Consider the following 22635-nt stretch of genomic DNA (forward strand, 5'->3'; position numbering starts at 1 on the left):
GCTGTCAGTGGGGGGCCATTCTCAGTTCCTGGATGTCACCCCCTGTTCCATGCCATGTGGCCCTACCTACAACACGGCAGTGTGCTTCTTCACGGAGTATCAGTTCTGGATACACGTTTGTGAATGACTGATGAGGGGACCACCGAGAGGCCACCATGGAGAACCTGTGTGCAGGGGTGCAGGCTGCTCACAGAAGGCTTCTGAAGGCTGAGGATTCCACAGAAGGCTTCTGAAGGCTGAGGATTCCAGAGCCTGCCCACCCCCTGCCCTCCTCCAACCCACCCTCCAGCTAAACGTCCCTCCTCTCTCCAACGATCCCAGCACCCTCTCTGCCCCCCAGCATGAGGACCCCACACCACCTTCCACTGGGATAGGAGTTCTCTCTGATGGTTGGAACTCAGCCACCTGGGCTGAGGGCCACACCTCCGCCACCTCCGGGTGTCCCCTCACCACAAAGAACCAGGACCTTGTCTTGCATCTCCTGCTCCACAACCTTCTATGGCTCCCCATGGCCCACAGGATCAGGCCCAGGCCCTCCACAACCACATGCCACTTCCAGTCTGCCTCCTCACACTATACCCACCATCACCCCTCCAGCCCACTTCCCCCCACCTCACTGTGAGCCCTACCCTCTCTTTGCCCCCTTGGCTGTGCAGAGCCCATGTGGGCCCCTAGTTCTCCTCTCCTTCCTCCAGCAATGGCCACCACCTTTCACTGGCCACCGCTACTTGCTGGGTGCCTTCCTCATGCAGCCCTGTGCAAACCTCCTGGTATCCTCACAAGAAAGATGGCACTGGCACCTGAGGCCCATGCTCCTGGGGTTCCTCAAAGTGTAGCTCTGCAGCCAGGTGCTGTGCGGCAGGCCCACCTGGGGCACTTGTTAAAATGCACACTTCCAGGACCACTCAGAGCCAGCGAACCAGGGCTGGGGACCCAGAGAACAGATGTCTCAGACAATCCCTGATCCTGGCATTTGCCTCAGTGGAGGGACAAAGAGAGGCAGCACATCAGACCAGGCCCACGCTGGGTCACTGTGGGGACCCAGGAGTGGGCAGCCCCTCTGGACTTCAGAGCCTAGGAGAGACTTGGAATGCTCACATGCGGCTTAAGGGGGCCGGGCCCTCTGGCCTTTGTTACCTGGGACCCCAATCACTATAGCCAGGCCCTCTCGTTGGGCTACTGCTGACCAGGAGGTACCCTAGACAGACCCCCCCTCTCCAGCCCAACAGAGCCACCAGACCCAGCAGACTACCCCCGACACACACACCGCTGCCCACCCCCCATCTCAGGGCTTGTGGCCTTCCTCACTGTACTCCCCCAGAATAACAGAACTGCTGGGAGCACACGCAATTCATCCACTGAACACCCGCTGAGAGCTTTGGGCCAGATGTGGGCCTTGGGACACCAGACCTAGGGTCCCTGCCCTGGAGGCCAACAGTCTCAGCACAGTGCCAACTAGGGGACTGGGATGGGGAGGGGGAATGCAAGGAAATGGAGGGAGGAAGGAGGAAGGAGAAAGGAGACAGAGGGAGACTGTGAAAAGGAAAGAAGCAGTGAATGAAAGCAAGCCCCCTCTGCTGTCCAGGGCCGCCAGGAGCCCTGCACCGGCCGCGCGGCCCGGGTCGGGGCCCGGGACACCTCTCGCCACCTGATCCCAAAGCGCCCAAGGGCGGGGCGGCCTGACCTTGGAAAGCGCCCTCTCCCACCGCGAGCCGGGGGGCAGGGGTCAGGGGCCGCCCGACGGGGAGGCGCCCAGCGTGGCCGGGAAGGACCCGCGTTCGCACCCAGGTTCAGCGTGGACCCGAGACCGGAGCCGGCCTCCCTTCCCCTCCCCCACCCGTTCGCAGCCCCCAACGCCCCTCCCCCCAGGGCCAGCCCCCGGGTTAGGGAGCGGCCGCACTTCTCCTTCCGTCGGTCGGGCCAGCACTCGGCCTTTTGTACGGGGTCTGCTCATTGGGCAGATTCGATAAACGCCCCGCCCAGAGCCCCGAACTGGCCAATTGCAAGGGGCTTCACAGCGTGCCATACGCGAGGGATCGTCACCTTGCTGCGACGCTTCGGGGATCCCTAGGCCTCAGTGGTCTTTGCTCCCCGGCCCCGGATCCTAGCCTCAAGGAGACCTCTGGGAGCCGTGCCCGGGGAGGTGCCCGCGGGGCATCCGGGGAGACCTTGGAGATCTCGGCCTCCCCGTTACCCCCGCCGCTCGCCGGTGTGTCCTCGGGTGGACGCGTGCCCCGCGAAGGGGAGTTTGCAGACGCTCCCTCACATCGGGGACGCGGCTCCTTTAAGGGCGCAGGTGTCCAGGGCGCCGCCTGACTGGAAAGCCGCCCCCGGGCCGGGCTCCCAGGCCGGGCCCGGGGCGCGGGCGCGCGGCGGCGCAACGCGGGCGGCGGGCGGCGAACTGCCTAGCGGGCGGCGCGGGGCGTGTGGCGGCGGCAACGGGTTGCGGGGCAGGCACGCGGCGGGCAGGCCTCGCAGGCCCCGCCCCGCCCCGCCCGCGCCGGGGTCCTCGAGCGCTCGGGCTGCGCGCGGAGCGGGCTCGGGAGGGAAGTCCCGAGACAAAGGGAGCGCCGCCGCCGCCGCCTCGTCCGCCTCGCTCGCCGGGCCGCGGCCGCCCGAGGTGAGCGCGCGGGGCGGACGGGCCGGGGGCCAGGCCTCGGCGGGCCGCGGCCTCCGCCGCCGTCGGGCCCGGCCGGGCGGGCGCCCTCCGCCCGCGGCCCGGCCCGCTCCCGGGAACCGGCCCGCCCCGGGCTGCTGACGCCGTGGCGGGGGCCGGCCCGTTGGGCTCACCGGCCCGCGGCCCGAGCCGCCGCCCGGGGGGGCGGGGGACGTTCGCTCGGGCGCGCGCTCGGGCAGGTCGCGGCGCGCGGGTCGCGTCCGGGGCCGCAGACGGCGGCCGCCGCTCGGGCTGCGGTGACAGGAGCGCCGAGCCCTCCGCCAAGGCGGAGCGTTTCCGGGGTCAAGGTGTGCGCGCGAACCTGTGGCGCGTTCCAGCCCGGGAGAGGACGCACCGCACAAAGAGTGCAAAGCCGCGCGCTGCAGAAGCGCGGGCGCGTTTGGGGGGTGGCGTGTGATGCCTAGAAATGAAAACAAGTCCGAGCTCTTGCGCCTCCGGAGCTCCGCTCCCAGTTGGTGGGACACTGAGTGTTAGCGCTCCCCTTAACGGGGAGATTTACTCCCAAGCCTGCTTTGTACCAATTGCACGGAGGCTGGAACTGGTAGTTAGGCGAGTAGGAGGAAGGCGAGGCAATGATTAGCTGGGGTCATGGTAACGACCAGCACCTGCTCCTAAATCACGGAATTAATTGGTCTGGTTTGTATGATTTGGAAGTAAGCTTAGTTCCTCAGTTAGCAAAGTTACTGTTCTGTGTTTGCGGAGCTGGCTTTTGTTGGTCTCCTTTTAAAGCCTGTAGTCCTAAATGTTTCTTGCTCTTAAGGAAACCGTGCCTTTGGATAGAAAACCTACCCAGCAGAAAAGGGAGATGGATCCCAAGTTTGTCCTGACTTGTTTATGGCCTTTCGGGTGGTTTAGGCGTGAATTCTGTATCTTGTTGCACCTTTGCCTGGTGAGTCTTGCTGGGGGTTTGGGGCCTTGCTTCAGAAACGGCCTGGGGTCCTAGGAAGTAATGTCAGGAAAGAACAGGGCCTGCTCTGGATTGTCTCCTGAGTGCAGGGTGCCTGCATCAGGTGAAACTAGTGCCTTCCCCTGGGGAGTTTACGTTTGGGTGAAAAAGACCCATCCAGGGCTGCTGATCCTTTATCAGTTTCATCCCCGGCCAACCTGTGGGGGGGTCACAGTGCTATTGTCCATTTTACAGGTGAGAAGGTTGAGGGTGGGGGAGAGAAGCCACTCGCCCACATGTGCAGCCAGTAAGTGGCTCTGAAGTCTGTGCTGTCGACTAGAAGAGCGGGTTCAAGTACAGCCTGATCTGGAAGATGACGGCAGATTTCCAGGGTCTCCCTGGAGAACCCGGGTTCTCCCCTGCAGGCTCTCTCTAGCAGTTCATAGATATCTTATCTTCATATCTTAATGATTTTGCTGTTCTAAAGTGTCTAGTAACACTTAACTGCTCCTTAAGTGCCTCTCTGTCGTTTGGGGAAGGCAGATTCGATCCTAAGTGGGATTCTGAAGGAATGGCTCCATGTTGTAATTAAAATGTACCAAATTGGCTGCTTTCTTCTGGGGAGCAGGAGGCCAGACCTCTGCCTGGGACAGTGCAGGTGTGCACCTGTGGCTGTTTGCCCTGGTGGTGGAAGCGGTCTTTTTGGTTCCCGCTCTGGTCCATTGGCACCCCTAAGGAAGGGGCTGCAGGAACTCGTTTGGGGACCCACCCCCCATTACCTTTCGCACCTGAGACAACCACAGCTGGTGCTTGGACAGGGCCTGCAGAGGCAGCTTTGTCCGTTGTCCGCAGAAGAGGTGGCCTGTGGCGGGGTCCTGGCACGCGGTCAGCAGACAGGCAGTGCTCAGGATTGCCCTGCTGGCCTCTCCTGCGTCCTCGCCCAGCCCTGCCCCTCCAGAGCCGCCCGAGTGCTGGCTTGCCCATTCCGGAATCCACGGATCCTCGGCGTCCAGAGTGCTGCCCTGGGGCTCCAGAAACCAGTCTTGACACCTGGCCGAGCGCAGACTCAGGAACCTCACGCCAGCTGCTTGTCTTCTGCTGCTGAACTTCTGCGTTCATTAGTTCAGAGGTGGCCGCCAGCCTATGCTGCGTGCTCTGCCCTGGCTGGTGAGGGGCTTGCTGTGGACATTCTCCACATCCCTCAAGCCCCCTGTGGGGGGGGGGGGTCGTTCCCACCAGCCCTGGGGATGAGGTGGGGTTGAGTTCTCTTTAGAAGAGCCATTTGAAGGGTTTGAGAAAGTCTCAGGAATGAAGGTTTTTCAGACTTTGGGGTTACTGCCCTAGCCTCTGACAAGAGAGAGTCTTAAAGACAAAAGCGGCTGGCACTCTCCTGTGCCCTGATCCCCTGCGTCTCCCCGCCTCCCTCAAGCAATCCCAGGCCCTCAGGACCAGTGCCCACCCTTCCGGCTCTTTCTTCTGTTCCTGCACTGAGCCCATTGCTGCAGGCTGTGTCCAGGTGGCCACCTTACCACCATTAGGACCCAGGTGCCGCCCATCTCGTAGTCGTCCTGCTTTGTGTCTCCTGGCACCTAGCACTTCTCCCCATGTCAGCCGTCTGGGCAGCGACACTCATACCATTTCTCAATTTATGTTGCATGAATGAATGAAAATAGCGGACAGAGGTGTCCCATCCAGGGAAGGAGATCCTAGACATGTTCCTGACGGTCGGGTCCACGGATGGGGAGGAAGCGGGCAGACCAGAGCTCTGGGGTTGGGGGGTGGCAAAGAGAAATTCTGTTTTGGGTGCAGGCCTGGTGTTACTTGTCTTGGACTTAATCTTGAGGTTGGGCAGGGTTATAGCCTTTTAGAAGGTGTGCTCGGGTCAGAGTGCCGCCAGGGCAACAGCTCCTGTCACCATGCCTGCTGAGTGGGGGGCTTTGATTTTTTTTTAAATATAAATATTTATTTTATTTATTTTTGTCTGTGTTGGGTCTTCGTTGCTGCACGCGGGCTTTCTCTAGTTGTGGCGAGCTGAGACTTCTCTTCGTTGCCGTGTGCAGGCTTTTCATTGTGGCTTCTCTTGTGGAGCACGGGCTCTAGAGTGCAGGCTCAGTAGTTGTGGTGCAGGGGCTTAGTTGCTCCGTGGCATGTGCTCGACCAGGGCTCGAACCCATGTCCCCTGCATTGGCAGGCGGATTCTTAACCACTGTGTCACCAGGGAAGCCCGGGCTTTGATTTTTGATCCTCGCTTTTTTTCACGATGACATGAGTATATGTGTTTCTTGATGACACACCACATCCCGTTGCTCTGGTGTTTTGCAGTAACTCACCCCACTTCCTGGGACCTGGGCTCCTGGGTGATGCTGGAGGCTGCGGTGGCCATCCCAAACCTGCCCCCCCCCCCCAGCTATGCTGACTTCTTGGGGAGTCGTCCAAGAGCCAGATCTCCGCAGAGTTCCTGGCTCCATGGGGCCACTGGGCCTGGGGACGTGCCCTTGTAACCGGTGCCCAGTGAGGTAGCTGCCCAGGGCCCCACTGATCGGCTGGTCTGCTGTTGCATTTTTGACCTGACCCCACCTCTCCTGCAGGAACGTGGGCGTGTTTGTGTTGTTTGAGGCCTGGGGGCAGAGTGTCCCAGCAGATGCTGGGACAAGGTTTTGATTTGGATTGCTGGAGCACTTGGGGGTCAGCCTGAGCCAAGGGAGGGGGCTGCAGGAGTGATTATGAGGCAGGGGCTGCAGAGAGGAGCAGCCCTCCTGCCGGGAGTGGGAAGACCCCCTGGGTTTGAGTTGAGGCTCCTCCCTCAGTGGGCAGGTTACTTCTGATCTTCCCTTCTCATGTCTAGAACGGGCTTGGTGGTCCCCAACTTTGGGTCAGGGCCGGCACAGCTGGGAAGCACGGCTGGTTTCCAGTTCTGTGTTTGTCAGAAGTTTGTTCTTCTGTGCCTGGTTGAGAGCCGTGTTGTGGTTGCGGAGGGTGCCCTGTGTTGTCCGAGGGAACTCGAGGTGCTGGACCTCTTCCCTGCCAGAGGTGCAGAGGGGGCCTGTCCCCAGGCCCTCCAGTGCAAGCCTGCAGGGTGGGGGCAAGCCACCGGCCATGCACGTGTAGGATTCACTCTCCTCGGTCTTGTTAAAGGCTTGCTTAATGGAAATACTTGATTCAGGGTATCTTTAATGTTCCCATGGACTCTGAAGACCAGCAAACATACTTGGGATCAAATTCTCCAGCAAGTTTTCTGGTCTTAGTTGTGGCGTGTGGGCTTAGTTGCCCCGCGGCACATGGGACCTTAGTTCCCCCATCAGGGATCTTAGCCGCGTCCTGTGCACTGGAAGGCAGATTCTTAACCACTGGATCATCAGGGAAGTCCCTCAGGGTCGCGTTCTCGTGGGCAGAAGGAGGTCGAGGGCAGCAGGGGTTACGATAGAGTGCCACATGCCTGGTCTGGTCTGTATGCTGCATCAGCAGCACCTGGGAGATGGGCTGACGGCTCCGGGCAATGAATCTGAATGGCTGATGCCGCCAAGCCCTGAGGGTCTGTGGTCCAGAGGTGCAGGGGAGCCAATATTCTGGAGAGACCAGGAGTTTGAGTAGCCTGGCTGCAGGGCCTGCTCCCCCTTTTGTTGACTTCCCCAAAGTCACTGGGAGACAGGTCTTGGCCCACTCACAACAGGCAGAGTGGCAGCGGGTCCTAGGGTGGGGCTGTAGGATGAGAAAGTGGCAAGGGCCAGGGAAGGCCCGAGCCCCCAGGCCTGGTGTCAGGTGGGTCTGTTGGATGCTGGGGTGGGGGGGTGCTGCCTCTGGACTTGCGCAGCCCCCACCCCTTGCATGGTTAAACTGCTCTCTGCCCAGGGCTGCCTTCCTCTTGGTTGCCTTCCAGGACCAGGGCTCTCCTCCTGGCCGGGCCTGAGTCTGGATTCTGAGCCTCCGATTCTGGGCCGGAGGCCTGCCAGCACCCCCACGTCCCTGCACTGGCAAAGGGGAGCATTCAGTGACTGCCCCTCCCAGGTCTCAGGCCCGCGCTCTGGACGTCCCCATCTTGTCCCTGCCTCTGCTACGGAGTCTGGTGGAATTGGGGTTCCTGTCACTCCAGCGGGTGCCACAGGACAAAGAGGGCAGGGCTAGTGGGCAGGTAGCTGCTGGGAGTGCACGGCGCCCCCTCCCCACGCAGCACCTGGCAGCTGTGTGACCTGGGCCTGGGGCTTTGCTTCTCTGGAGCTCTGTGTCACCATGAAATGCAGGTCACAGCGCATGCCATGGGGACCCGGGGATGGGAGACCCGCTCCCTCTTCCCTGGTGAGCTGCCTGCACCAGGAGGCTGGGAGTGCCCCCCCCCCCGGGGTGGGGGGAGCCGTGACAGCTTGTCCAGAGTGGCATGTGGGGCCGGGTGGGAGCCTTGGTTTCCCTGCTTCTTGGAAGCGAGTCTGTTGGGCTGGGCCGGGTACGGGGTGAGGGGGCAGAGGGCCCACGGCTGCCGGTGCTCATCGCACACTCTGCCTGTCTCTTCTAGGGACGCAAACATGTCGGGGATCGCCCTCAGCAGACTCGCCCAGGAGAGGAAAGCTTGGAGAAAAGACCACCCGTTTGTAAGGAAAGCTTTACTTCTGCGTGTGGCAGGGTGATGGTTTCCCCTTGACGAGAACCTCAGGTCCCTGTGGGTTGGCCATTTGGCCTCTGGGCTGATGCTGGCGGGTTTATCCCGGGAGCAGGGAACCGGCTGCCATGGCACTGATGTGCCCTGTGTTGTTTCCTCTCAGGGTTTTGTGGCCGTCCCAACAAAAAATCCCGACGGCACGATGAACCTCATGAACTGGGAGTGCGCCATTCCCGGGAAGAAGGGGGTAAGAGGGGCTGCCCCCCTTCAGAAGGACTCAGGTTCAAGTGTGTGTGATGATTGTGATGGTCACGCGGGCCGTGGTCCCATCCCCTGGCCAGGGGGACAAGGTTAGGGTGACATGTGGCCCTCTGGGCAGTCTTAATTCAGAAAGGAGCTGGGCTGTAGCAGATGGGGAAGGGTGGCATCATGCAGCCCCCCTGCCACGTCCCAGGAGCAGGAGGAGCCCTGGAGGGGGTGGAGGGGGGCTGAGGTTGAAGCAGCCCGGACATGGCGTTGCTCTGGGGCGCGGGGGGTGTGGGTCTTGAGCCTGGGACACCTGCAGATCCTTAGACACAGAGGCCAGGCATCAGCCACCTAAGACAGCCATGTGGGGCCCCGCGTGTCCTGCACTCATGGGCCACGGTGCTGCCTCCGCTCACCTGAGTGTGCCTGGGTCCGTTAGGACTGGCACGTTGGAAGCGTTTGGGAGGGAGGGTCTCTTCTTGGGTGAACTGGAAGGAAGGAGGAGACTCCTGAGGTGTCTGGGTGATGACAGGGCTTCATCGTCTCCATTTTCTCCTATCCATGGTTGGTTGTAAACATACAGCAGGAGTAGGCCTGGGGGTGGCGGGTGGGGAGGGGTGCTGGGCTGTGGAACTGGGAGGTTGCCCAGGGACCCATGGGACCTGAGGGAGGAGCCTCGCAGAATGCCCCCCAGGGGAGTCCCCTGCCAAGTCTTCACTGTACACACTCAGTGTTGGGGGGAGCCCCCCAGGGCCTCCTGTCTCTCCAGGGAAGGCCCTTTCCAACTCGGGGTCATGGAGGCCCCAACAGTCCTGGTGGTGGGCTGTGAGCCATTAGGAGCCGCCTCTGGGGGGCTCTCACCGTCCTGGGGTGCAGCCGGAGCAAGCCCCTTGCCCCTCCTGGGCCCAGCCCGCCGCAGAGGCCCGCAGCACACCTGATCACAGTTTTATTTCCCAACAGACTCCGTGGGAAGGAGGCTTGTTTAAATTACGGATGCTGTTCAAAGACGATTATCCATCTTCACCTCCGAAATGTAAGTAGAACGCAGTCCTCAGAAGTCGGTTGGCTTCTGCCTTGTTCTAGCAGAGAGATCTAAGGTCCTCTTCAGAGAGCTTGGGCCTGTGGAGCTTCAGTTATGTCCTGCTCTGCTCCTGGGGTGGCTCCAGGGACTCTGATCCTTGGGACTGGCTCTGGATTTGAGTCTGTTTGTACCGCCCAGTGGCTGGAGGTGCACATAATAGGCCCAGTGTCAGACCCAGAATCCCAGCTCTCATCACTGGGAGGTGGGCCCTTAGTGCCACCAAGTTCCAGCCCTGGATGGGGTAGACGTGCAGAAGGACCGCGGTCCAGAGCCTCACCCCCCAGAGGGTTTTGTTGCTTGTTAGAATTTGATACTTATGTGGTGCAGCGTGTGCACCCTGGGTGGATAGCGTGCTGAAGTCTCCAGAGAAGGCGGCAGGAAGAAAGGGCCGAGGCTGCATCTGAGATAGTGCTGTGGCCAGACCGTGGGAACACATTTCAGCAAAACTCAGAAGGGGCCCCAGGTCCCTCCCCTTTTGTAGCTGGAAATCAGCAAATGCTATCTGTGTCTGGTCAATTGGGTGTGTTAACGCATGCCCCAGCATGTGAAGAGTGCCCCCGGCACGTGGTGGGGCAAGACTGTGTCAGTGTTCACTCTGGTGGTCAGTAATTCAAGATGTCTGTTATAAAGGCACAACCAGAAGAATTTCTAAAACTAACAGTTAACCACTGGGATGGAGACTTATTTCATTTGGGGTGGTTCTTTGCTGTTTGAATTTTTTTGCCACATACAGGTATTACCTTAAAGAATATCTTTAATCAGGGACTTCCCTGGTGGCGTAGTGGTTAAGAATCCGCCTGCCAACGCAGGCGACATGGGTTTGATTCCTGGTCTGGGAAGATCCCACATGCTGCAGAGCAGCTAAGCCCATGTGCCACAACTACTGAGCCTGCACTCTGGAGCCCGCGTGCCTGGAGCCCGTGCTCCGCAACAAGAGAAGCCACTGCAATGAGAAGCCCGCGCACTGCAACGAAAGAGTAGCCCCCTCTCGCCGCAACTAGAGAAAGCCTGTGCGCAGCAGCAAAGACCCAATGCTGCCCAAAAAAATTAATTAATTTTTTAAAAAAGAATATCTTTAATCAAGAAATGAGACATTGTAGCTACTTTCATCACTTCTATTCTACATTGTATTGGAATTCCAAGAAGATAGAGCCAGGCAAGAAAAAGAAATCCCAGCAGAAGAACTGGAAGACAAGACTGCAGACAATCTTTCTCTGAGTCTAAGATTGCTGAATAAAAGACTAATTCACAAAACTTTTTATTTAATTTAAAAGAGGGGGGACTTCCCTGGTGGTCCAGTGGTAAAGAATCCACATTCCAATGCAGGGGACATGAGTTCGATCTCTGGTCAGGGAACTAAGATCCCACATGCTGCGGGGCAGCTAAGCCCGCGCACCACAACTGCTGAGCCTGCGTGCCGCAAACTACAGAGCCCACGCCCTCTGGAGCCTGCGTGCCACAGCTAGAGAGAGAAAACCCGCACACCACAACTAGAGAGAAGCCTGCACGCTGCAACGAAATATCTTGCATGCCCAACAAAGATCCCACGTGCTGCAACTGAGACCCAATGTAGCCAAAAAAATAATAAATAAATATAAATTTAAAAGGGAATTCTCTGGTCCAACTTTCACTGGGAACTAAGATCCCACAAGCCCCGAGGCGTGGCCAACAAAAAAGACCTCTCCGCTGAAAATGATCAGACGTTTCTGCAAGGATCAGAGGCAGCCTCGATCCCTGGCAGGACAGGCTGTGTGCACAGCTCGGAAGACTGTGAGTGCATGTGCCTGTTCTCTCCCAGCTCTTCTGCAGGTTCAGTGTGATCCCAGTCACAACACAAGTAGACTTTTTTGGAAACTGTCACGCAGACTCTAAAGTGCAGGAAATGCAGGGTGCTGAGAACAACCATGCCCTTGGAGATTTGTGGGGGGGGATTGTGAGGCCTAGGCTGAGGCTGCTTGGGTGAGAAGAGCACCCAGACCCGTAGGACGGCAAGATGGAAAGCGGGCTGAGACCTGCTGCAGGGACACTGAGATGCAGGCCTGCAAGGCAGAGTCCAGAGAGGCCAGCCGTATACAGGCTTGGCTGATGACAGAGGACTCTGGGAGGCGTGGGGGCCCAGTGGAAGGAGAGCTTGCTCTCCTGTGGATCTTGGTGCCCAGTGGGAAGTACAGCTGTGGAGGAGACGGGAGGACCGCTCCATCACGTGGGCGGGCTGAGAGCACTTTAACCATAAGGAGAGAAAGGATGAGCTGGACTGCATTTAAATCAAGACCATCTCCTCACCAGGAGACACCAGTGAGAGTGAGGAGGAGAAAGATGGGATGTGTTTGTCAGTTCTCGTTCCAAATACATCAAGAGCATCTGCACTTCAGTGAGAAAGGGCAAACCGCCATTAGCTCAGGCCCTTCACAAAAGAGGCTCTCCACCCAGCCAGTGGGCACAGGGGAAGGTGCCTGACCTCATTACCAGACACTGCAAGTGACAACCCAGCGGGAACAGGCAGGCAGCGGGGAGGGAGGGGCCAGCTCTAGAGAGCACTTCCCTCGGAAAGCTCTCAGTTTGTCTACTGAGGCCGCACTTAACGCCTGCCCTGGGACCAGCTGTTCACTGAGGAGAGACCCAGTGAAAGTGTGCACACCGAAAGGCCTGGGCGGCGTGTGTCCAGAAAAAGCTGGGGGCAGCGCAGGTGTCTGTTCACAGTAGAACAGACAGATGAACAGTGGGACAGTCTGCAGCAGAGAGAAGGAAGAGTCTGTGAGTGTTCGTGACATGAGTGAGTCTCCCAGATGCCGAGGAGCTGGACCAGGTTCCGTTTGTGGAGGTCAGCAGTCCATGTGATGGCAGTGTTAGGAGTCAGGAGGGTGACCTGGTGCAGAGGGAAGGCAGCCAGTGACCTGAGACGGGGGTGAGGGGCTGGGGGGGTGCTGGGAGACAAATAACTGACAAAGGCCCTGTGTCCTGCGTATATAAAGAGCATCTGCAAGTCAACAAGAAAAGCGTGTGAGAGGTTTAAAGAAGAGCTTCTCCAAAGAAGCAGCAAGTGTGTTGCAGGGAGTGAAAGGAAAATGCAAATCAGAACCATGAGAGGCAACCACTGTCATTTATCAGGGTGGCTGACACCACCAGGGGCTGGCAAAGTCACAAAGTGTGGGAGCATGCAGACCCTGCTGGTGGCATGTAAGTTGGTACAGCCGCTGTGGAAATGAGCAGTATCTACTCAAGTTCAACACGGACACCTTGCAACCAAGCATTTTCACGTTGAAATACACACGTGCACCAGAATTCACGTTCAGGAGTGTTTGCAGCTTCAGTCGTAGTAGCTCAGATGTGCACCTACGGTGGGGTGGACAAGTCCATGGGCAGCTTCTCCCAGCGAGCCCTGTGCGGCAGCAAGGTGCAAACTGACCCCTGGGTGTAGAGCTGCGAGTCCTGGTCTGGGGGCGGGGCAGGTGTACAAGTTGGGATAATGAGGCAGGTGAGGGAGGGAGTTTTCTGGAAGCTGTTGGTATGAGTGGGTGTGTTCATTTTTGGTAATTCATCAAGTGTACTACAGTTGCTGAACTTTTTTGGGTATAATTAAATAATGTTTTAAAAATCAAGAGAAAGGGGGAAGGCACCCAGATGAGAGAAAAACACTAACACGTTAGGTGAGTTAACAGACCCTGGGTGGGGCTCATTACGGCAATTTTGTCCTGCCTTTTTTTTTTTTTTTTTTTCTCCCCTTTTTTCTTTATTCTTTTTGTCCGTGTCCCAAGGCATGCAGGATCTTAGTTCCCCAACCAGGGATTGAACCCACATCTCCTGCAGTGGAAGCGCAGAGTCCTAACCACTGGACCATCAGGGAAGTCCCTCCTGCTCTCTGCTCTTTTATGTTTTCAAATTTCTTACATGTATTCTTTTTTCTTTTTTTTTAAGAAAATTAATTTTTTTTGCTTTGTGTTATTTTGTTTTTGAAGAAAGAATGTGGGGTCCTAAAAGCCTCTGTTTTGAAGCAGGATGATCTGCTTTGAAAATGGCCACTTGTTTGGAAGGGCCTCTGAGTTTCTGCCCTTGGCTCTCCTGCAGGACCCTCCTCACCTGCTGCAGTGGCCCCTTCCCATCTTCCTGAGTCAGGCCACAGCCTGGCTGGGAGGACATGGGGGCAGCCGTCCGGGGCTCTGTGCTCTGAATGCCAGCCACCCCGGGTGGGGTCCTGGGAGCACGTGGCTTCCCCTCTGAGTCTGTCAGGAAGGTGACTGCTTACTCCTCCCACCTCCTCCCACCTAGGGCCCAGTTTTGTTTTTCTAAGTAGTTCTTGGCCAGGTGCCTGGTGACCAGCCAGGTGCCCCAGTGTAGGGGGTGAGGCACCGTCAGGGCAGGACGTTACTTGGTAGGAAGACACCTGCCACCAGAAACATGTTTCTTTCATTCCCTTTGCTCCAGGCAAGTTTGAACCACCGTTATTTCATCCGAACGTGTACCCCTCGGGCACAGTGTGCCTGTCCATCCTGGAGGAGGACAAGGACTGGAGGCCGGCCATCACGATTAAGCAGGTATGGAGTGCGAGCTCCCTCCACCCTTCAGGGCCCGAGGGCCAGTGGTCCTCCATCCCGGGAAAGTTTGCCTTTCAGCCCGCTGGCCTCCCACCTTGCTGTGTTTGTTTTGTCTCTTACGCAGATCTTATTAGGAATACAGGAACTTCTAAATGAACCAAATATCCAAGACCCAGCTCAAGCAGAGGCCTACACGATCTACTGGTTAGTAGCAATCCAGCCCCGTTTGCTGCAACTTCTTCTTGGCCTCCCTGAAGTCTGGTCTAGGCTGCCCCTGACAGCCTGGCTGGGAGGCAGCGGTCGGGGGGTGAGACACGGCAGCCAGGCTGTCCTGCAGCCACGGGAGCTGCGTGTGTAGAAACAGGTGACCCGTGGCGGGCGGGGTGGGGCTGTCAGGAAGCGGAGCTCAGGTGTTGGCCACTTTGTGTCTGAGCTGTGGCCGGGCCGGCCCTGGGACTCTGGTCCAGCTCAGAGGGAACGTCGCCCTGAGTGGGGCCCTGAGGGAGGGATGTCCAACAACCCAGCTCAACCAGGGACCCCAGACCTCCCACCTCGGCCCTCCTGCTGCTCTCCGCATCTCCAGCCCCTCTTCCTGGTCCCGCCTCGGTGTGGTGCCTCCCATGGGGGTGGTCAGCGGGGGCGTGATGATCAGGTTGCTCTTGGCCACCCAGCTGCTGTGATCCCTACCTCCCCACCCCCCAGTGCCAGGCGTCCACTCCATGCCTGGTCCTTCCCCGCGTGGCACGTGGGTCTTGCGTCCACTCTCCACGATGAGGGAGGAGGCCTGGTATGACGTAGTTGGGGTGAGCAGTGGTTAAACGTGGCGCGTGGGCCTGTGGTCCTCCCCAGGCTGGTCTGGACGGGGCCTTAAGCTAGGCTGGGGCCCTGACGCCCACTGCTCCATCTGCGCACGTTTAGAAACCCAGGCCCACACCTGAGGGGAACTGGGGAACGGAGCGTAGCATTTTCTGAGGACAGTGCCCAGGTGCCCCAGTGGCCTGGGATCCAAGGGGCTGGCCCTCGGGAGAGGCCAGGCAGGGGCCTGTTCCTTCCTGGAGGGCATCTGGAGTGGGAGGTGGAGGGTAAAGCGGAGGCTGAGACTGTCCTCGGGCTGCTCTGAGCAGCTGGCACCCCAGCTGTTCCGAGTCCACCCGAGAGAAGCACCACGTTGCAGGAGAGGTATTTCTCTTCCCAAGATGGCTCAGGTCTCTGGGCCCAGCCCAGTGTTGTCTAAGGGCAGAAGACACCCCCCGGCAGGGCCAAGGTCCCAGAGCCCCCTGGCGCACCCCCTCCGGACTTCAATCTGGCCTCCTCCCTGGGGCTTCCCGCCAGGGGGCATTGCTCAGTGGTTCGAGTGGAGCGTGAGCAACTCCTGCCCTGACCTCAAGCTGGGCGCTGTGTGCTTTCACTGCCGCGCCCCGTTGGCCCGCACCCTTTGTAAATAAGGCCACTGGGGTACTCGTTTGAGCTGAGCCCTTGCGACAGAGGCGCGTGGCCCTCGAGCCCGAGATGTCTCCTTGCTGCTCATAGAGCAGAGCCGGGTTTTCCTGGGTCTCCTGTGTTGGTGGCAGCGGTGTGTGGCCGAGGTACCATGGGACACGGCTCTGCACCGTCAGGCGCCGAGGCTCTTCTGGTTGAGTGGTCGGTGCTGGCCCAGGCTGGTGGGGTCTGCCCGCGTTCCCACCTTGCTTCTAAAAGGTCACAGGGCACGTCCTACGCTGGCAGGTGCCTGCAGCCCCGTCCTGGCCTTCAGTTGGTCAGTGGCGGAGCTGGACTTGGCTGTTCTGCCCACTCCTTCCAAAGCCCCCCGGCCACTGCCTCCGCCCTGGGGCTGTGGTGGCCTGGGCTTGACACAACACTGGGAGCCAGGGTCAAAGGTCAGGGGCCGGGGGTGGGTGCGCTCAGACCACTGTAGGCACTGGTCCTGTAACCTCGCTTTCCAGCTCTCAGGGCCACACCAGCCTCCTTGGCGCCGGACCAGCACAGGGCTGCACTGGCAGCTCTGCCTCTCCCGCTGCTGGCGCTGCAGCCATTCCCCAGGGAGGCCACAGGCAGGGTCCTGGGCACTGGAGCCGTTGGTGCCGTGGTGCAGCTGAGGAGCTTCTGCCACCCCACGCCTGGGCTGTGGTTACACGGCCTCAGGCTGTGGGCTGCGCTCTGAGGGGCCTCACTGGTTGCACCGCACAGCTTGGAAGGACCCCTGACTTTCTTATCAGGGGCTTTGCACACCTTCGTGAGGGTCACTGACCAGCCCCAGCACTGGGTGTCCAGGAACCCTGTCTGCAAATGTCTCCCCTCTGGGCGATGCACGCTGGCCCCTTTTATCAGCGGTGGTTCTCACCCTAGAGCCCCAGCTGGGGTCCTGCCTGGCCGCCGTAAGCTGCTCGCTCCTTCTCCCGCGGTACTGAGAGCCGAGGGCAAACCCCCCAGAGGTTTGTGTCTGGTTTTGAAGCAGATGGTACTGGGAGATCTGTTTCCTCCAGTGACGAGTATGATGGATGCTGCCTCAGAGGTAGGGAAAGAAGCTGCTGGTCGCTGGCTAGACCGGCAAACCCACAGGGCTCACCCTCCTCCCAGTTTGGCCCAGGACCGGTGCCCCGGAGACCTCCTCACCCATGCGCGCTCCAGGCTTCCTGGGCGCCCTCGGGCAGCGGCCGCACCTTCTAACACGTCTCTCTTTTGACCTCCTCAGCCAAAACAGAGTGGAATACGAGAAAAGGGTTCGAGCACAAGCCAAGAAGTTTGCTCCCTCATAAGCAGCGACCTGTGGCATCATAAAAAGGAAGGGATTGGTGTGGCAAGAACTTGTTTACAACATTTTTGCAAATCTAACGTTGCTCTCTACAATTACTGGTCACCTGGGGAGGGTTGGGCGGGCGCCATTTTCCATTTCCGCCACTGGTACAGTCTCGGCTCGCTGAATCGCCCAGTTTTTCATACAGGGTCTCTTCCTTCAGTCTTTTGTATTTTTGATTGTTATGTAAAACTTGCTTTTATTTTAATATTGATGTCAGTATTTCAACTGCTGTAAAATTACAAACTTTTATACTTCAATGAGTCCCAAGGAGCTAGTTCCTTTGCTCGCGGATGCAGGCATGCTTCACGCCGTCTAGAGCTGCACTTAGCCTTCAGCTGGCTGCACGAAACAGAAAATCAGACCTGCCCTGCCCCGCCGCCTCCTCTCCCAGAGCCCGGCTTGTGTTGCTTACGAGCCTCAGATCCACAGTCAGCCAGCGTCGCGTTTCCGCATCACTTCCTTTGTGTTTATATGGCGTTTGTCTGTGTTGCTGTTTAGAGTAAATAAACTGTTTATATAAAGGTTTTTGTTGCATTATCATCATTAAAAGTGAGGAGGTGACCTCAGTGTGCCCATGCACCCCCCACTCGGCCCCATCTTCTGTAAATAGTGCTGTGTATTCTGTCCCCCCCCGATGCTGGGGCTCTGGGTTGCAGAGTGCTAGAGAGTTCTGGTCTGGTCAGGTTGGAACTGGCATCGAGACCCTTGTAAAGCTTGCACCGCCTGGGCCATCAGGAGGACGAGATGCCTAACCCAGGCCAGGTGGGCCCGGGGAGGACTGCCGTTCAAGCAGCTCGCCCCCTCAGTGCCATCGCAGGCGGCTGAGGGTGGCTGGGCCCTGGCAGTGGAGCCCAGCCTGTGGGTGAGGCGCGTGGCCTCCTCTTGCCCAGCAGCGCCCTGGCCTCAGCAGCTGCCCCAGCCTCTACATGTAGCACCTGCGCCATCCCTCCCCGCAACTCCCACCAACCCCCACTCCTGTGCTCGCGCATCAGCGTCCCCGTGTCCCCGCCAGACGCAGGTGGTCCTGGCACCAGGACAGCCTGAAAGAGCAGCAACCCGGCCACCGCCTGCCCCTCAAGCTCTTCCCTTTTCCTGAAGCATCTGATCCTGCTCTGCCCGGAGGCCGCTCTCAAAGCACTGCGGATGAGGCCGCTGCAGAACTTCGACATCCTCGACGCTGTCGGAAGCGGGCCTGGGTCCCGGCTCAGCAGGAGGTGCCGAAGATGGAGCCGGGAAGTGGCAGAGGGGGCCGGGCCCGTGTCCTGCACCCCGGCACTGCCAAGGCGGGTACTTGGCCTCCGGGTCCCAACGAGGCCTGGAGCCGGCCTGCCCTCCCACCCTGAAGACCCTCGCTGGGGGACCCTTGCACCTGTGGCTCCGGCCCACAGACCCAGGGGCAGGGTGATCCCCATAGGAGCTCGAGGAGGACTGGTCACCCGGGCCCCTGGTCAGGAAGGGCCAAGGCTCACCTTGGGAAACGTGGCCCAGCAACAGGATCGTGGTGGAAGGTGGGGGCCCTGAGCCCACAGCGCTTATGGCTCAAGGCCCCAGTGCCTTCCTTCCCAGCTCACTGAGCTGGATGCGTCGAGTTGCTGAGCTCCCAGTTTGATGTCTGCAATGTGTTGGGCGCAGAGGGCCTTGGGGGGATCCAACGGGTTGTGTATTTGTAGCCTCTCCCAGAATGTCTTATTTTGTAATGACCGAACTACTCCTAGTAATAGTTATACATGTATATGGTTAATATATATGGAAATTCAATATATTTTCTAGTTAAAGCATTCTAAAGTAATCAGTGTTTCTAGCAAATTGTCGTGACTTCGGCTAATGAAATGTCCTTTTGTGCCACAGTCCTTGGCTTAACAAACACGTGAATCTTGTAACACAAGAACTATGAAATGCGATGATCCTGTTTCTACTGTAAGGGAAGAGCGTGTGTTCCCAGCATGAGGTGCCTAATAATTAGTGAGGAATTGTGGGCAATAGATTAACCACTGTATCTAAAAATCCTCTAATTAAAACATTTCCACTAACTGCCGCCTGCAGGGTGTCCTTTTCCTGCTCCATCCGCACAGGCTGCCTCATGCTCGGTGTCAGGGGAGCCAGGCTGGCCAATTCCAGGGTCCTGTGCTGCCGGCCCAGGAGCTGCTGGAGCCGCCTCCTCCCTCGGCTTCCAGCATCAGACGCTCAGTGACCCGCAAGTGGCAGAGGGTGACATTCCCTAGAGCCAAGGTTGAATCCCCCGGTCTGTGCCTCTGAGGCTGGGACGTAGGTAGCCAAGGCTGGGCCCACATCCTGCACTGACCCCTGGCCCTGTCCCCCGAGTCTCGCCTGTACCTCCCTGGCCTGCTGGAGCAGGTTCCCCCCATGGGGACCTCCTTCTCACTGCCAGAGTGGACCTCCCCGGGGCACCAGGATGCTGTCCTCACGGTGCCAAGGTGCCTGTGAGCCCTTAGCTCAGACCCTGACCAGGCCCCTGGGACAGTGTGTCCAGGACTGGCTCGGGCCAGGCTGTTACACAGGTGCAGAGCAAGGAACCCAGCGTTGGGGCTTCTAGGAGAACTTGACCACAGGTAGGACAAGCTGGGAGCCTATCTCCCCAGGAACCACTCTGCCTGGAGCCCAGATAGGCTCCTGGCTGGGCTCTGGGTCCCTGGGGGTCTCCCCCGGCCTGCCTGGACTGTCCTGGCCAAGTCAACACCGTGTCCTCACACCTGCCCACCCCCATGAGGCCACCTTGCTCCCTGACCAGGCGGCCCAAAGCCCTCCTACCATACATCAGGCCCTGCCTCCAGTTTGAGGTTGCCATGGCGACGTGTTGCCAGGTTGGAGGGCCCCTGAGCACTGACTTGGGCCAGCTCCAACTGGTCTAAGCCAGCTCCAGCGGGGAGGGGCCCAAGGAGTGCTGGTCCAGATCTGTCCCCAGCTGACCCTGGTGCTGAGCCTGGGGGTGTCCTGCCTCAGTGGTCAGGAGGCTCATCTGGAGGCCTCCAGACTACTGTGACCCCCATCTGCAGAGGCCATGGGCCTGGCGGAGGAGCTAGAGCACTGGGTCCCATCCACACTTAGTTCCTCAGACCCTACGGACTTTGCCACTTGCCCAAAGCCTCGGGCCTCAGTCAGGAAGCTGTTTTATCTGAGCTTTTAGAAGAAAATAATGAGGGAGCAGCAAAAGAAAGTTGCAGGGCCCCAGCCTGGGTCCTTCCCTCCCAGCCTCTGCTCTTACAGGTGACCCATCCCAAGGGGGTCTTTCTTGCCTTGAGGAAGGAATCTGGGGCCCCAGAGCCAGGATGAGTGCCTCAGCCTCCTGTGTGCAGAGGGATGTGCGTGGAGGAGCCAGGCACCTGACCCATTCCCAGCTCTGCCGCCGGTCGCCTGGGCCTCATGGAGACCTGCAGAGCCCTGGCTGGGCTGCTGCTCTGTCCCCACCCACAGCCCCACGAAAACCTTGGACCTGAGGCCTCAGAGCACCCAGCCTGGCACAGGCTCCACCTGCGCAGGTGCTGGCAGCAGGACCCCCACTGGGCTTCTGGTTAAGTGCCCCAGGCAAGGGGTCACATGTGGGCCAGACCCCCTCTCACCTGGAGCCACCACTTCTGCTGGCAGAACCACCCAGGATAGCACAGGCAATGGGACAGATTCCTGCAGTCCCTCAGGGTCCTCCAGCCCAGGGCAGGCAGGGACCCTGACCTGAATCCCCGGGCTACGTGCCCATGAGTTCCCTGTGGTCCACCTCCCTTCCAGCTTTTCCTGCCATTGTCCTCCGACAGGTGCTATGGGGGTCAGAGAGCTGTGGGAGGAGCCTGACTGCTAGGAGGCTGTGCCTGCAATTCCAAGGGCTGCCACCATAGGGCGTGATTTCATGCATTATTAAAAGTGATGGCAGTGCCCTGGACTTACCAGGATGCCTCTCACCTCTGAGGCCCCTTCTCCCTGCCCGTCAGCAGCCATCAGAGTGTTTGCCCAGAGCCTGGTGCTTTTCTCCTGGCCCTAAGGAGGAAAAGCCACTCACCCTGTCTGCCAGACCCTTTCCAGCTGGAAGCTCCACGAGTAAACCCACCTCCCCACAAGACCCACTGAGCCCTGATCCCCATAGGCAGGGTGTCTTGTGCCCTAACTCCTGTGCATGCCCTGAGCTGCCCCCTCACAGCCCGTCGAGCTCAGAACTGCTGTTGGGGACCTGGGGCAAGGGGGCCAAGGTAAATCCTTCAGCTCGAGGCCTGGGGCGCAGGCACGGGGCAAGGGGCGTCCCTCCCTGTCCTCTCCTGGCTGTGGGATCACACAAGGATGAGCTTAAACCTCCAACCTGCGGAGGCCAAAACTGAGTCCCTGAAGGAAAGAGCCCCTCCCAAGGCCACTGGAGGGTCTTGGGCAATGGTGGCTCCAGTTCCCATCCCCTGTGGACTGGAAGAGCTGCAGCTGACTCTAACCAGCACTTGCTCCACGGTAAGACCATCCCCTCCCCCTGCTGAGAGGTGGGCTCTGCTGCTGCTATCTCCATTTTACTATTGAGGGAAACTGAGGCCCAAGGCAGCGGAGGAGTGTGGCAGGGCAGGAGTCTGACCCAGGAGGTTGGGGGAGAATGAAGGGGTCGGCACGAACGGGACCATCACTCCCTCCCCAGGAAATGTTTGTGGAGGGAAGGACCCTGAGGATTATGCTTTCCTGGGGAAACAGAGGCCCAGAGCTGGGCTTGGGACCCAGCCTGTTGCTGTGTAGCCCTGGACAGGCCCTTTCCCCTCTCTAGGCCTCTCTGGGGCTCAGTTTCCCTACCTGCAAAAGAGAGTGGTGAGGTCTCCTGGCGCCCTCTGCCCCGACAGGCTGCGTGGTGTTAGTCTTAGGGGCTGGTGCATCTTCGTGACGTCGCTGGCCCCCAGCCCCTTAGCTCCCCTCAGAGCTTGGGATGAGGGTGTGAGTAGAGGCCCCCTCCACTGGCAGCTGCCCCTCCTAACTTCCTGTTTACAGCAGCTGCAGACTCTCATCTCTTCACCCCAAAGCCATGAGGATCACCATGGCAACCAGGCGGTGTTTGTTCCAACAGGTTGGCAGAACCTGATGCAAGACTGCAGAGGTGGGGGGCATCAGCTACAAGACCCTGGCTCAGGACCTGCCAAATCCCCAGGGAAGGACATTAGCTGCCCCCGACCCATTCCCATCCCCTGCAGAAGGAAGCCAAGGGGCAGCTGGTGGCGTGGGATCCAGGCCCCTCCCCTGCTCACCTGACTCATCTGTCCCAAGCCATTGTGCATTTCCTGAGCACCCCCGCCCCCATCTGCCTGGCTGTGCTGGGTCAGGATGGAAGCAGGGCCTGGGGCCAGAACTTCCAGAAGGAGAACCCACCCTTCAGTGCTGTCTCCCACCCTGCAGGGCTGTCTTCCCTGAACCAGGTGGTTCTGTGTCTCATCCTGAACAGACAGGCACGCATGGCATGGCTGTGAGTCTGAGTCTAGAAATTGAGACAGGTGGCAGCCCCATCCTGGGGCGAGGGGAAGCGCCTGGTCTCCTCTGGACTGGGGAATGAAGAAAGCACAGGTGGGCTGCCTCCCAGCATGCAGCTCTGTTCTGGAACCCTGCTCCTCCAGACTCTGGCCCTCTCCTAAGTTCAACTGACCCCTGGCCTCCCCAGAGCCAACTGTCTTTTGCCTCTGGGTCTGAGCTGAAGTGGGTTCCAGGTCTGTCTGTTCCCCATCTGGCCTGGAGTCCTCCATTAGAGACGAGGTCTTTGGGGTGAAAACTTTTCCAAACCACAGTCTTGATCCCCAAGTACAAGGTGCTCTGAGGGTCCAGCAGGATCCGCCAAATGCCGGGAATGTGCTCTGAGGGTCCAG

At 59.1% G+C, this 22635-nt stretch overlaps 1 protein-coding gene across 2 annotated transcripts; it reads left to right on the forward strand.

Annotated features, from left to right (window-relative positions):
* The first annotated feature begins 2505 nt into the window (after positions 1-2505).
* On the forward strand, positions 2506-17331 carry UBE2I (ubiquitin conjugating enzyme E2 I). 2 transcript variants are annotated; one of them, XM_061208267.1, is made up of 7 exons: positions 2506-2620; positions 8071-8146; positions 8318-8401; positions 9361-9433; positions 13904-14013; positions 14138-14217; positions 16706-17331. In XM_061208267.1, exons 2-7 carry the CDS (start codon positions 8081-8083, stop codon positions 16767-16769), a joined length of 477 nt encoding a protein of 158 aa, XP_061064250.1. In that variant the 5' UTR covers positions 2506-2620; positions 8071-8080; the 3' UTR covers positions 16770-17331. The 2 variants fall into 2 exon arrangements, with proteins under 2 accessions (XP_061064250.1, XP_061064251.1); XM_061208268.1 differs by lacking the exon at positions 2506-2620 and adding an exon at positions 4065-4730.
* Positions 17332-22635: the final 5304 nt, after the last annotated feature.

Source organism: Eubalaena glacialis, chromosome 13, assembly GCF_028564815.1.
Source record: "Eubalaena glacialis isolate mEubGla1 chromosome 13, mEubGla1.1.hap2.+ XY, whole genome shotgun sequence".
In the NCBI taxonomy this organism is placed as follows: Eukaryota; Metazoa; Chordata; class Mammalia; order Artiodactyla; family Balaenidae; genus Eubalaena; species Eubalaena glacialis.

Bases quoted from the DNA above. Each gene is read 5' to 3' on its own strand.
- UBE2I (XM_061208267.1), top strand. From the start codon at position 8,081: ATGTCGGGGATCGCCCTCAGCAGACTCGCCCAGGAGAGGAAAGCTTGG. The intron at 8,147-8,317 runs GTAAGGAAAGCT...GTTTCCTCTCAG, and splicing joins GGAGAAAAGACCACCCGTTT to GGTTTTGTGGCCGTCCCAAC. The intron at 14,014-14,137 runs GTATGGAGTGCG...TCTCTTACGCAG, and splicing joins CGGCCATCACGATTAAGCAG to ATCTTATTAGGAATACAGGA.